Raw genomic sequence first — 14,118 nt, forward strand, 5'->3', positions numbered from 1 at the left:
GTGTATTTAAGGGAGGAGATGGGATGGTTAGCTTCAACAAAGTGAGCTGCTACTTGATAGCCAATGTTCTTGGCTTTCCAGAAAAACAACGCAACCGTCTTTTGCACTAAGTACACCTAGGGTTCGGAGAAAATGAAAGCAATCCTGAAAAAGCACTGGCAAATTCTGCAATCAGACAAAAAAAATCACACAGCTTTTCAAGGAACCACCACTGGTGGTCTATAAGCGTGGTCGCAATATTGGAGATAGTTTGGTGAAATCTGACCTGCCCTCTGAGCCCACTTAGACACTCTTGACACCTATCCCAAATGGGAACTACAAATGTGGCTCATGCTGCGCACACTGCAATAGCACTTTAAAAACATCTTTCTTCAGACACCCATATACAGGTTGAAAGATCCCTGTTAGAGGTATCATCTCATGCAAGACCGAGGGAGTAATCTATCTCATCACCTGTTCATGTGGAAAAGCCTACGTAGGACAAACGAAAAGATAATTATAACACATAGCTGAACTCTGCAGCTCAATCAGGTGTAAGAACATTGGCTATCAAGTAGCAGCTCACTTTGTTGAAGCTAACCATCCCATCTCCTCCCTTAAATACACAGGCATTGAGCATGTTGCTCTACCAAGGAAAGGAGGTCACATCGAGATCCTACTCCTACAAGGAGGCTTACTGGATATCCTATCTAAAAACATAAATTGAAAAGTTATTTACAGCTTATTAGCGTACACCTAATATGTTCCCCCTGTTGAGGATACTCATTATATATTAAGGTTGAACCAAAAGGTTACATGTAACAAAAATGAAATACAAAATTATGTGAAATTGAATTAAACAATAATGTATGTTGATGCTAATATATTGTACAATATTCCATTGTTTCTATATGATAACAATAGTGTAATATATTTAATATGCCATATACTATTTTTTAACAGTTTCACTAATTCATTTGAATGAACTTAAATCATTATGACACACCCCTCACTACTGTCATTGGTTACACTAATTGCACTGTGTGTCTACATAACCTGGTTCAAGTATTCATGACATTACCCTGAGGAAGGCACAGTGATGCCGAAACGTTGGTAATTACCCATTACATTGTTGGAAGATTGTACATGGAGTGTGAGACTTTCTTAATTTTTCTATTTTAAAGCCTTGGGAGCTAACACAGTTTTTCAGGTCTTAGACAAGGTATACCAATTGCATCCTTAAAAAGAAAAGAAAGAGCTGCACACTCTAGTAGCTCCGATGAAATAATTTATTTACCAACATTTCGACAAAGATTGATTCATCAGCCTGAAAGTGAATTTGTGGCCAGTGAGTCAATTGGGGTCAGTGAGATAGCTGAGGCTGTAGGTAGAAGCTCAAACAGCCTTACCTTCATGGATAAAGATGACTTCCCCATTGTTAATTTGTGCCTGTGTGAAGTTCTGAATTTCTTCGTCAGGTTCCACCTTTAGAGCCACCAACCCATTGATGGTTGACTCGATGGAATAAACCAACTCATTGATGGGGGTGTCTGCATCTTCTGTATTCAACATGCTGGTGGTGATGTCCGATTCCTCTCCAGCTAAAACCTGAGAGAGAAGCCCAGAGAATAGAGCTTGGTCTTGGTTAAGGAAAGGGATACATCTCCATGAACTTTTGGTGAGTCTATTTTCAAAAAAGCATATGTAAAACAAGATGTGCATTATATTCCAAAGTTTTCAGTTTAGAATGTTTATCATACCCATTGTGACATATTCAACCAGCAACTATGAGAATGTCTCAACTACTTTTAATAGATATGTATGAGCATACCAGTTGAGTTTTATATACCCCAAAAATGATATTGTATGTAGGCCTCCATATACTTGTATGTACTCTATGGACAATGTAAATTGACGATTGCTGCAAATGCTGCCTGTGCTCTGCCAAACCTATTCTTTCTTACTGCTGTCTGGTGGTAGTACTGTATAGGGTGGCACTGTATAGGGTGGCAGGTAGCCTAGCGGTTATAGCATTTGGCCAGTAACTAAAAGGTTGCTGGTTAAAATACCTGAGCTGACTAGGTGAAAAATGTGTCCCTTGAGCAGAGTACTTAACTCTAATTTGCTCCAGGGTTGCTGTACTACTATGGTTGACCCAGTAAAACAGCACATTTCATTGCACCTATCCAGTGTACGTGACAATAAAGTTAATATGTTTTGGGGGGTGTGTACACCATGAAATTATTAGTTATTCCATTAACTTTCCATTCCACTAGATGGCAACATTACATCACTATCACCCAAGAAATTTCCCTGAGTCATTTTGGCAAGTTATATCTAAATTGGGCTGGAAATGGATTGTTTATATAACAATCAATGGATTTTTCTCCTCAGGAAGAAGGGTTGCAAATTTAACTTGATCTGACAAAATGGATGTCTCATTTCTTTTGAAGCCAACAATATGATTCAATGTGTCAATGTTTTAATTGTATCCGTCTCCAAATCCCAGTAAAGAGAGAGGGAGAGAGAGAGAAAGTGAGATTAAATAAGAGAGAGGGAGAGAGAGAGAAAGTGAGATTAAATGAGAGAGAGAGAAAGCGAGATTAAATGAGAGAGAGAGATTAGAGCAAAAGAGAGGGAGAGGAGAGAGAAAGATAGACGTAGTGAGAGAAAATATCCTAATAGAAGACAGCTGTAGCAAGGGCCTGGCCAACAGGATCTATGGCAATCAGTCATGACCGGACCATCTTGTTCGTCATGCCTGATCATTTGCTGTAGGTCACTATGCTCACATTTCCTGCCTTAAAATCAGAAGCAGTTCTAGGGAAGCTAAGGAGAGAATTCATAGGAGGAGCTAGAGCTGGTATGAATGAACACTAGGCCTGCATGCGGACAGAGAGACATATCATTATATTACATTTTGTGGCCGTGCGAGAGACTGGCTGGTTCCTTGGCATCACCAAAAGCCTGAGGTCTTGTCTTCTCAGTTTTCCCAAAATACGGGTTACCGTGGATACGCCGAACCACAGGTCAGAGTGAACAAAGCTGAATGACACACTCGGTTTCCAGTTGTATGTGAGAGGATTATAGCTTTTTCCAGCCATTTTGTGTCTCTACAGTAAAAATCAGCATTCTGAATTTTTGAAACACTTAGGCCGTGTTCGAATACCCATATTTCCATTCTAAATAGTAGGCACTTTGGATATGTGAAACAATGACTTTTTATTTACATTTTGAAAATGTAGTATGCTTTAAATGCCAGAATGTCATACTCATTTAGTAGACTTCACTACACAATATTGAGGAAATAATTGTCTTTCGAGACCCACGTGTGTCTGACAACAGCTGATAATCAGTTGAGGGGAGTCAAAATAAACGAATGGTGGGAATCAACGGAAATGCACATTAGATGACTCATTCTCCGTAGGATTTGCCTAGTATGTTGATATTTGTTGCATACTGCATTCATTTTACTAAACAGTATGTTCTAAATAGTATGTAGCACGATTAGTACACAGTATGCAGTTTAAGTAAGTAGTAGGCAAGTCAGATTTAAGACACGGCCTTACTGTTTGCTTTCAAGAATTGACGGGTAATACAATATATCCATGACTGAAATTGGTAATGAACCTTAGGCGTAAAAGGGTTATCAATATAAAGTGTTGCCAGATGTGTATTACTTAATTAAGGTATTAATTAGTAAGATGTTTACAAACCAATTCTGTCCTTAATAACTAGTGGCAATGTGTAAATCACATATGAATATAGTTCATTAGCTATTAAGTTGTTTTCAGGCAACCCACTGAGAAGGCTTATCAAAACATAAATGATAGCATAGATGAACAAACAATAAACAAACAAACAAACACTGTTAACGTCTGACGAGTATAATGGATTTTGAGTGTCCTAAATTTGTGCACTAAACTGGAGCATAAAACAAATGCGTTTGTATTGGTTCTGGTGAAATACAGTACACTGCAATTAAAAGCAGTTTGCACTCATCAAATATATAGTTATGAGCAGTCGACTGTTGTGGTAAACCGACAGCTCAGTACCTCCAGTCCTGTGTTGCATGTCAGTTTAGGTGCCTCATCGTTGACCGGGAAGACGGTGACAGTGAAGGTAACGGGAAGGCTGCGGCGCTCTATCTCATAGGCTGAGGCAGAGAGTGTGAAATTGTCCTCGCCACTTTCCGTGCTGTCATGTAAGTAGTAGATGTGTCCAAGTTTCACCTGTAGAGAACAAAAGGGGCCGTGGGGGTCACACAGACTAGTCAGTTCTCCTGTCACACAATAGTGGTAGGCAAACAGAATTGGCAGAATGGACACAGTGGTGTTGTTTAATGCCAGTCTCAAGCAAAGCTATAATAGCTCCTGTGTCTAGGAATGTTTAGTCAAAATTTGGCAACCTTTGGGCAAAATATTTTGGACTAAGGTGATAATTCAAGATGTTGATCACTATCATATCATGTTGGAAGTTTGTTACACTCAAACAAAAAGCAATTATTAATGTGTGTAAAATATATCATGCACATGTTTCGGAGATGGATGGATCAAGAATATTCTATCAAGGTCTTCATATCCCAGTATTTTGGAGTCCAGAGGACAGACAGACAATGGATCACTGTGTCTTTCTCGCCCTCTAATGATCAATAACATAGGTGACCCGTTTCAGGAAACTAGGCGTACATTATGTCGCAAGTCACAACTTTGTTTTTAATCAAAATGCCTTCTGGAACATGTGAACTTTCATGCACCTTAATAACAAACTTGTATGCCATCTGTAAATACAAATACAATTGTTAAATTACGAGCCTTGTTGGTTAAGCCACAGAAAAAGTCAGCAACCTTCCCACTTGCCATGATTGGCTGAGATAATGAGTGAGCTGGACATGCCGAGAGAGGAGTTCGGATTGGTCTGCCATATAGAGGCTTCTGTCTATTTGAGCTGGTGAGTCTGTGTTGGTAATCCTGTCGAACGCGGCTTTAAAAAAAATGTATTGTGTAGTGGAGCTGTGTAAGGGTTGCTCTCCACTTTCTGGAGGATTGCGTTTTCAAATCAGTGGCGCGAGAGTATGATAGCTAAAGAGATGGAGAAAACACCTGTCTCTGGATTACATCATCAAACTAAGGGCAACCGTGGCATGGCATCCGTGACAGGGATACTCATCCATCATACATGATGATGTATAAGGGTAAGATAGTCTAGCAAGCTACATTTTCAGATATTACACAATTCTCATTTAGACATAAAGGGGTTTCATTTCAAGCTCAAGTGTACTGTTAGCTAGTACAGGTGCATCAAAGCAGGGACCGAGAGACTGAAAAACAGCTTCTATCCCAAGGCCATCAGACTGTTAAACAACCACCATTTACATTGAGTGGCTGCTGCCAACATACTGACTCAACTCCAGCCACTTTAATAATGGAAAAATTGATGTAAAAAAAGTATCACTAGCCACTTTAAACAATGCCACTTAATATAATGTTTACATACCCTACATTACTCATCTCATATGTATATACTGTACTCGATACCATCTACTGCATCTTGCCTATGCCGTTCTGTATCATCACTCATTCATATATTTTTATGTACATATTCTTCATCCCTTTACACTTGTGTGAGTATAAGGTAGTTGTTGTGAAATTGTACGGTTAGATTACTCGTTGGTTATTACTGCATTGTCGGAATTAGAAGCACAAGCATTTCGCTACACTCGCATTAACATCTGCTAACCATGTGTATGTGACCAATATAATTTGATTTGATTTGTTTATCGTACCTTTGGTAGTCTAGAATGTTCCACTTCCAAGCCAGTTTGTTTACAAAGCTCTAAACATCACAACAAAAGTCAATATAGGGGTTCTTCTATTAAAGTTTTTAAATGATCTGACGTTTCTGACACACCCTTCATCATGTAATGTACTATGTTCCTATGTTACAATACTACTTACTGTATGTTCTGTTCCTATTATATGTGCAGTACATGCAAGTACCTTTTGCCATTCTTGTGGCCTCTTTAATTCATACTTATGACTATAGACTACCAGTCTATAATGAGAAGTGCCAACCACTTCAGCTACAGGAGTAAAGCTCCCTCACTCTAATTTTCTCCACTGCATCTCCTACATGCAGTAAGCTACAATACTCTGACATAACCTCACAAACTTCCCCTGCGTGACGAAGAGTTTATCACGGAAATGTCTTTACGCAGCAATTAAGCCAATATGAGTTTCGCTGAGTAGTGGGCCCTGAGCATGAAAATAACCACTGCTCCCACATGAGGGAGTCAAGAAATTCCAAATCATGTCCAATAATCAGTCAAAGCATAACCATCTTTAATTTACAAACAATTATGCTCTGGTTCTAATCCTGCCTCAACCGAGTCAGTCTGCAGATTTACTTCTAAATGTGGTACTCATTTGGAGAAGTGTTGTGTTTTCTCCTCTAAACTTTTTTTGGTCGTCCTTGCATAAGAGGAAAAAAACTCACTGACTATGTACAGAGAGAGTACACACAAAAATACACCGATCCAGAGAGAAAACGTGTCCAGGATGGCAGACGATTATGTCAAAGTCCCCCCCCCCCACATTTTCTTCTCTAAAAATCCAAATCAGATTAACCTGAATCATGGCTATGCGCTTGTCCCAGTTGAATTGAAACACATAGTGGGGTCTTTCAGAAAGTCTGTCTGGGAGCAAAGCGAGGGAGGGCTGTGTGCACATGCCTTATTATAGGAATATATGGGCAAGTTTATTTTGGCTTCGGGCTGCCGAACATCACCGTCAGTTTTTCCACAACCTTTTCAGAAGAGTAGTGTATGAGTGAGGAGAAGCGCTGAGCTATACACGTAGCAGGCTAGCCTTAAGTGGAGTGACTCACAAGCTCCACTAGGCTCCCTGGTATGAGGCTTTTCCACCACAAGTGACCACTCATGTCTCCTTTTCATTCTTTCCAAGTGCTAGGCCTCAGGACCACATGGTTGGAGACTAGACAACTCACAGTCTCACATACTGTAGTTTCTCTCTATCTAAAACTATGGACAGAATCATAAAACAGCAGAGAAGCAACGCACAGAATAGTGAGCAGCTACTGTGAAAAGAGTTACTGAGCAAACAGCAAAGTGAACATAGTGTGGCCTTGGTTGTCTTCGCGAACAACCAGCAAGATCAAAGTCAGGGAAGGTGGATATTATTCTGTGAGCATCTTGTAATTAAGACAGAAAATGCTATGGTGCATATAAATTATATGGCTTGTGGTCTGGTGGGACTCGGTTTGTTTCCAAACAAGTCAAAACGGATAAGTCAAACTCCATTTTCAATTAAACTAATGAATCCCTTTTTGTGTTGTATTTTCTCATGGTTCCTTCTTTTCAGAAAGATTAACAAACAAATAACACTTCAAATGTGGGGAGAGAGAGTAGCTCAATTCCTGGCGTCTAAATAGAAATGTTATGTTTTTTAAATCCTTGATCATTTGAATTTGAATAAATATACTGTCTTTATCACAGGGGGTGACACATACCAGAGTTCACCTCTTAACAGTTGATATGGATATCTGTGCACGTTTAAATTAGCTAATGAACTCAATCAATCAATCAATCCATCAACAAACCAACCACCCCCCTACCCCCTCCAAAACGAAACCTATGAAAAGCACTCACCTCCTCCCAGGTAAAGAAGGTGAGCTCTTGTTCGTCACCATCCAAGTAGCGGATACCCCCATGCTGCGGTGGCTCCTCTACGACGAAGTCCACGTTGACCGCACTGTAGAATGGGTGAGAAATATTCAGGAGCTCAGTGGTAAGGGCCATCCCACCGCCCTCCCTCACACTGAAGTTGAGGGCCTGGATGGGGATGAGGCGAGGCACAATGTCCACCATCATCCGGAGGTCATCCACAGTGGTGAACCCGTTACTGACGTCAGCCGCAAAGGCGTCACTGCCCTGGATGGAGGCAGAGACATAGAGGATGCGCCCCCTGTTGACATCCTCCTGGGTGAAGGAGTGGATGTAGTCGAGGCTGGGCGCAGCCGTACTGTCCGAGTCGTTGGTCAGCATGACCACGTGGCCCAGACGAGGAGGCTCCTTGATGGTGAACACCATCTCAGAGGGCAGGATGTCTGCTTGTTCTACCTGGGGGGAGAATGTTGGGAGACCAGGTTCAGATTCACTTTCAAGTATTGACTAACTAAATGGTTGTACTTACATGGTTGTAGAACACCTATGTAATAGCTATGCATTTACATGATAATTACATGGACAGGTGCAGTGTGTGACTATGTTGTAAGTAGCCTACACATTGTTACATAGTACTTACAACTTACAATTTACCATGTAAATACATACTTTAGGGACACTTATGTAAAGTTGGACCAGTTAGTTCAGTCAGTACATTCCATATACATTCAGTCAATTTGTTCCAGCACCACTGTAAAAACCTTCTGCTACTAAGATGAACACATCAATGTACCGTAGCATTTACTATGTCTTCCCTTAGGTTTTTACAACCTATACATTTAGGCAATGGAATAAACAGACAGTCTCCACTGACTTTGATTCATTGCATATGAATTAAGAAGATTCGGGGTCTGGCACTTTTGTGGCCTGATTGAAGCGCTTCTGAAAACAAGCACCTTTCAAAATAGGCAAAAGCTGCATCTCAAAGCTAGTTGATTATTGATTATAGTTGATTATTTGAATCAGCTGTGCAGTGCTAGGGTAGTGCTATGGGTCCCGAGGACTGAGTTTGGGAGATGCTTTGCCTCAGGGATAAATCATTTCTGGAATATTTGACTGTTCTACCATCTATAATCACAACATTAGTCATAAATACACATTATTCCTATGTGAATTAGGCATGGGGCACTTGCTATGACTCATAGCTATACGGTCTTAAAAAACGCCCTATTTTTGGTCACTTGGGAAAGCTTGGTATTGATATCTAAAAAACGATATTATTTTACGCTAATTTCGGTTTTAGTGTGTCAAGAACTGCAACCCTGCTGATTTTTTTTCACGTCAACAGTTTGCTGTGTATCAAGGTTGGTCCACCACACAAAGGACATCCAGCCAACTTGACACAACCGTGGGAAGCATTGGTTCTCCAACTAAATGTGAGAATGCACTTCAAGTAAAGCTCCACAAAACCCATGGTCAATAGGGCCACATTTAAAGGACAACCTGAGCTTTGTTTGACATTTCTCAATAATTGTTTCAATGTCTGTACATCTTGGTCCTTCTTAAGGCAATACTGAGAAAAGAACAGAACAAGGTCCTCTGAGAAATTAAACTTTAAATATCAAGCACAATTTTCAATAGGTTTCTTATTACTTCACAATTCAAGGTGAAAACAGGAATGCAATATGCATTGAAAAAAATGTAACTTCATCAATAGGCTCTCAAGATGAAGTGCACTCGTGTTCATCTTCGAAACAACACGATTCCAGATATATCCTTAGGGTGTACTTAGTGAGTGTTTTCCACACTAAATAGACTATAATTAAGTACATAAACAAGATTAAAAGCGCATTCGGAAAGTAATCAGACCCCTTGACTTTTTCCACATTTTGTTATGTTACAGCCTTATTCTAAAATGTATTAAATGAAAACAATTCCTCAGCAATCTACACACAATACCCCATATGACAAAGCGAAAACAGGTTTTTAGACATTTTTGCAAATATATTATAAATCTGCCTCCAGAAGTAACAGCTTCTCCCAAGTGGGTGTGAGACCTACTCCCGTTGCCTGCTGCACTGCTACTTAGATTCCACCTGGCGATCTGTTCACCGTCTGCCCTGGTTGTCTTCCCCTGTCTGGTACAGGTACCCCCACCACACACCCCTAAACCTCTCTCCCGAGCTTTTGCTCGCCTCCAGCACACAGGCACTGTTGGGGCGAGTGACTCTGAACTTACAATGGTTAATCCCCAAGTCGTTATATATTTTATATGTTTCTTCTGCATTTGACTATTTCACTATTTGCCTCATGACTCCTGCATGCTTTGTTGACTACGAATTTTCTTTCCCCAACCGTGGAACAGACTTTGTTTGTTCCCAAACTCAGGACTCTGACTCTCTATTGGTTACACAGACTTTTGGCCTCCCATCCTATTCTAATCACCTCTCGCCAGCTTTGTATTCATATTGCCTCCTGAAATTGCTGTACAATATGATCTTGTTACCATCTGATGCACATTCAGATGTCATAAATCAGCACTGCAGAGCTCTCTCCCTGTCCTATGCGGTGCCTTGATTGTATTACTGTTGATGATATCTGGAAATGTGCATGTACACCCTGGCCTATCTACTGTTGCTAGCCCCAATTCTGACTTGTGCTCTGATATCTGCTTCACTGATTTCTGCTCTCGCAAAAGCCTGGTTTTTCTGCACATTAACACCACTAGAAGCTTATTACCTAAAATAGATCAATTGAAAGTGTGGGTTCACAGTTCCAATCCAGATGTGTTGGTCATTACTGAGACGTGGTTAAGGAAGAGTGTTTTGAATACTGATGTTAACCTTTCTGGTTATAACCTTTTTCGGCAAGACAGATCTTCCAAAGGTGGGGGGGAGTGGCAATCTTTACCAAGGATCACCTTCAGTGCTCGGTTGTCTCCACCAAGTCCATCCCTAAACAATTTGATGGCAATCTTTACCAAGGATCACCTTCAGTGCTCGGTTGTCTCCACCAAGTCCATCCCTAAACAATTTGATTTGCTGGTGTTAGATTCTGGGATAAACTTGGAACATTGTATACCTAGAAGTGTAATATCTAAGAGTGATAGAGACTGGTTTTTACATCAGAAGTTAATGGTTATCTGTAGGAGCCAGATGGCTTTGGAATGTGTTGGGTGGACGGGAGGAAGTCACTGGATTGCTATAGGGGATACGGGTGGAGATCTTTGGATTAGGCATCAAGGGGGTTGAGGTCAGGTCAGATCCCCTTAGGGTAATAAACCATTGTTTCTCCCTTATCACTTTGTCCTCCTGTCAAACCATAAAAGATGTAAGGATTGGAGTGAAGGAGGAGTGCCTAAATTGGAGTGTATATATACACTTGTGGTGGTTGAAAAATGTTTTGTCTGAATGCAGCTGTATTGACCCTCTGGGAAGAATTAAACTTGGTTAAACTTTCACATCATGTCCGTTGAGTGCTTTACTTAGAGAATTAGAACCTAACACTGGTTTTAAGTATTACACTTTCAAATAGCTCTTTGTTGACTGTTGCTGGGTGCTATCGTTCTCCATAAGCACCGGCCTGTCCTAAGCTCTCTCCTGACCCTTTACACTAAATCTGAATTAGTCCTGCTAGCTGAACTAAACTGGGACATGCTTAAACCAACTGACAAAGTCCTAAATCTTTCTCAGGTTATTACCAATCCCACAACGTATGACTCCAAATACCCAGAAACAGGTACTGTTCTTGATGTTATCCACACAAATAATCCTGATAGGTGTTTTCTGTAATGACCTTAGTGATCACTGTTTTACAGCCTGTGTTCATAGTGGCTGTTCAGTGAAAGGACCTGTCCTGATTTATCATAGACGCCTGCTAAAATACGTCAATGAGCAAGCCTTCCTTCATGAACTGGCCTCTGTAAAATGGTATAGAATCAACTTGATCCCTTCTGTCGAAGACACTTGGACCTTCTTTTTTGACATTTTCAGTGGTATTGTTAACAAACACGCCCCCATTAAGACAATTATAATTAAAAACAGGTTCAGCCCCTGGGTCGACCGTGATATTGTCGTTACTCCACCTCAAGAATTGCATTTTGCGAAAGGCTCGGCACAGGCATACTCAGGCTGACTGGCTCTCGTTCAGGCAAATGAGAAATAAGTGCACTCAAGCTATCCGGAAGGACAAAGTTAGTTACTTTAAAGACTTGGAGATTAAACACTCCTCACAGCTACCCATGTCCCTTAAAATTGATGATGTGGTTGTTACTGACAAGAAGCCCATGGTTGAGCTCTTTAATCACCACTTCATTAAGTCAGGATTCCTATTTGACTCAGCCATGCCTCCTTGCCCCATCCAACATTTCCTCATCTCCCACCCCTTCAAATCCGACTATCCCTGATGCTTCTCCCCCTTTTTCCCCTGCCCCGCTACAAAGTTTCTCCCTGCAGGCAGTCACTGAGTCCGAGGTGCTAAAGGAGCTCCTGAAACTTGACCCCAAAAACCATCTGGGTCAGATGGTTTAGACCCTTTCTTCTTTAGGCTTGGCAATGATAGGTGCATCAACCTTATCTTCGACCTTTTTAATCTGTCTCTCCTTTTTGGGGAAGTTCCCATATCTTGGAAGGCAGCCATGGTTCGTCCTTTATTTAAAGGGAGAGATCAAGCTGATCCAAACTGTTACAGGCCTATTTCTATTTTTCCCTGATTATCAAAAGTGTTGGAAAAACGCGTCAATAATTAACTGACTGGCTTTCTTGACGTCTATAGTATTCTCTTTGGTATGCAATCTGGTTTCCGCTCAGGTTATGGATGTGTCACTGCAACCTTAAAGGTCCTCAATGATGTCACCATTGCCCTTGACTCTAAGCAATGCTGTGCTGCTATTTTTATTGACTTGGCCAAAGATTTTGATAGGGTAGACCATTCCATTCTTGTGGGCCATTCTTGGTGTCTTTGAGGGGTCTTTGGCCTGGTTTGCTAACTACCTCTCTCAAAGAGTACAGTGTAAAAAGTCAGAAAAGCTGCTGTCTCAGCCACTGCCTGTCACCAAGGGAGTACCCCAAGGCTCAAACCTAGGCCACACACTCTTCTCAATTTACATCAACAACATTGCTCAGGCAGTAGGAAGCTCTTTCATCCACTTATATGCAGATGCTACAGTCTTCTACTCAGCTGGCCCGTCCCCGAATTTTGTCTTAAATGCTCCACAACAAAGCTTTCTTAGTGTCCAACAAGCTTTCTCTACCCGTAACCTTGTTCTGAACACCTCCAAAACAAAGGTCATGTGGTTTGGTAAGAAGAATGCCCCTCTCCCCACAGGTGTGATTACTACCTCTGTGGGTTTAGAGCTTGAGGTAGTCACCTCATACAAGTACTTGGGAGTATGGCTAGACTGTACACTGTCCTTCTCTCAGCACATGTCAAAGCTGCAGGCTAAAGTTAAATCTAGACTTGGTTTCCTCTATTGCTCCTCTTTCTCTGCAGCTGCCAAACTAACCCTGATTCAGATGACTTTCCTACCCATGCTAGATTACATAGACATCATTTATAGATCGGCAGGTAAGGGTGCTCTCGAGCAGCAAGATGTTCTTTACCATTTGGCCATCAGATATGCCACCAATGCTCCTTATAGGTCACATCACTGTACTCTATACTCCTCTGTAAACTGGTCATCTCTGTAAACCCATCGCAAGACCCACTGGTTGATGCTTATTTATAAAACCCTCTTAGGCCTCACTCCCCCTATCTGAGATATCTACTGCAGCCCTCATCCTCCACATACAACACCCGTTCTGCCAGTCACATTCTGTTAAAGGTCCCTAACGCAAACACATCCCTGGGTCGTCTTTTCAGTTCGCTGTAGCTAGCGACCGGAACGAGCTGCAACAAACACTCAGACTGGACAGTTTTCTCAATCTCTTCATTCAAAGACTCAATTATGGACACTCTTACTGACAATTGTGGCTGCTTTGCGTGATGTATTTTTGTCTCTGCCCTTTGTGCTGTTGTCTGTGCCCAATAATGTTTGTACCATGTTTTGTGCTGCTTCTATAGTGTGTCCCTACCATGCTGTTGTCATGTTGTGTTGCTACCATGCTGTGTTGTCATGTGTTGCTGCCTAGCTATGTTGATGTCTTAGGTCTCTCTTGTCGTGATGCGTGTTTTGTCCTACAGTTGAAGTTGGATGTTTACATACACCTTAGCCAAATAAATGTTTTCACAATTCCTTACATTTAATCCAAGTAAAAATGCCCTGTATTAGGTCAGTTAGGATCACCACTTTATGTTAAGAATATGAAATGTCAGAATAATAGTAGAGTGATTTATTTCAGCTTTTATTTCTTTAATCTCATCCCCAGTGGGTCAGAAGTTTACATAAACTCAATTAGTATTTGGTAGCAATTCCTTTAAATTGTTTAACTTGAGTCAAACATTTCAGATAGCCTTCCACA

The 14,118-nt window shown here is 41.0% G+C and overlaps 1 protein-coding gene across 1 annotated transcript in view; it reads right to left on the reverse strand.

Annotated features, from left to right (window-relative positions):
- The window catches only part of cspg4 (chondroitin sulfate proteoglycan 4), a 99,053-nt gene that overhangs the window by 14,572 nt on the left and 70,363 nt on the right, over positions 1 to 14,118 (reverse strand). The window contains exons 4-6 of the mRNA XM_020456613.2: positions 7,646 to 8,116; positions 4,035 to 4,211; positions 1,389 to 1,587 (exon numbers count right to left, since the gene is read on the reverse strand). Of these exons, the coding sequence (XP_020312202.1) occupies positions 1,389 to 1,587; positions 4,035 to 4,211; positions 7,646 to 8,116 (847 nt within the window). The remainder of the gene's footprint in view (positions 1 to 1,388; positions 1,588 to 4,034; positions 4,212 to 7,645; positions 8,117 to 14,118) is intronic.

The sequence above is a fragment of the Oncorhynchus kisutch genome, linkage group LG22 (genome assembly GCF_002021735.2).
Source record: "Oncorhynchus kisutch isolate 150728-3 linkage group LG22, Okis_V2, whole genome shotgun sequence".
NCBI lineage: Eukaryota > Metazoa > Chordata > Actinopteri > Salmoniformes > Salmonidae > Oncorhynchus > Oncorhynchus kisutch.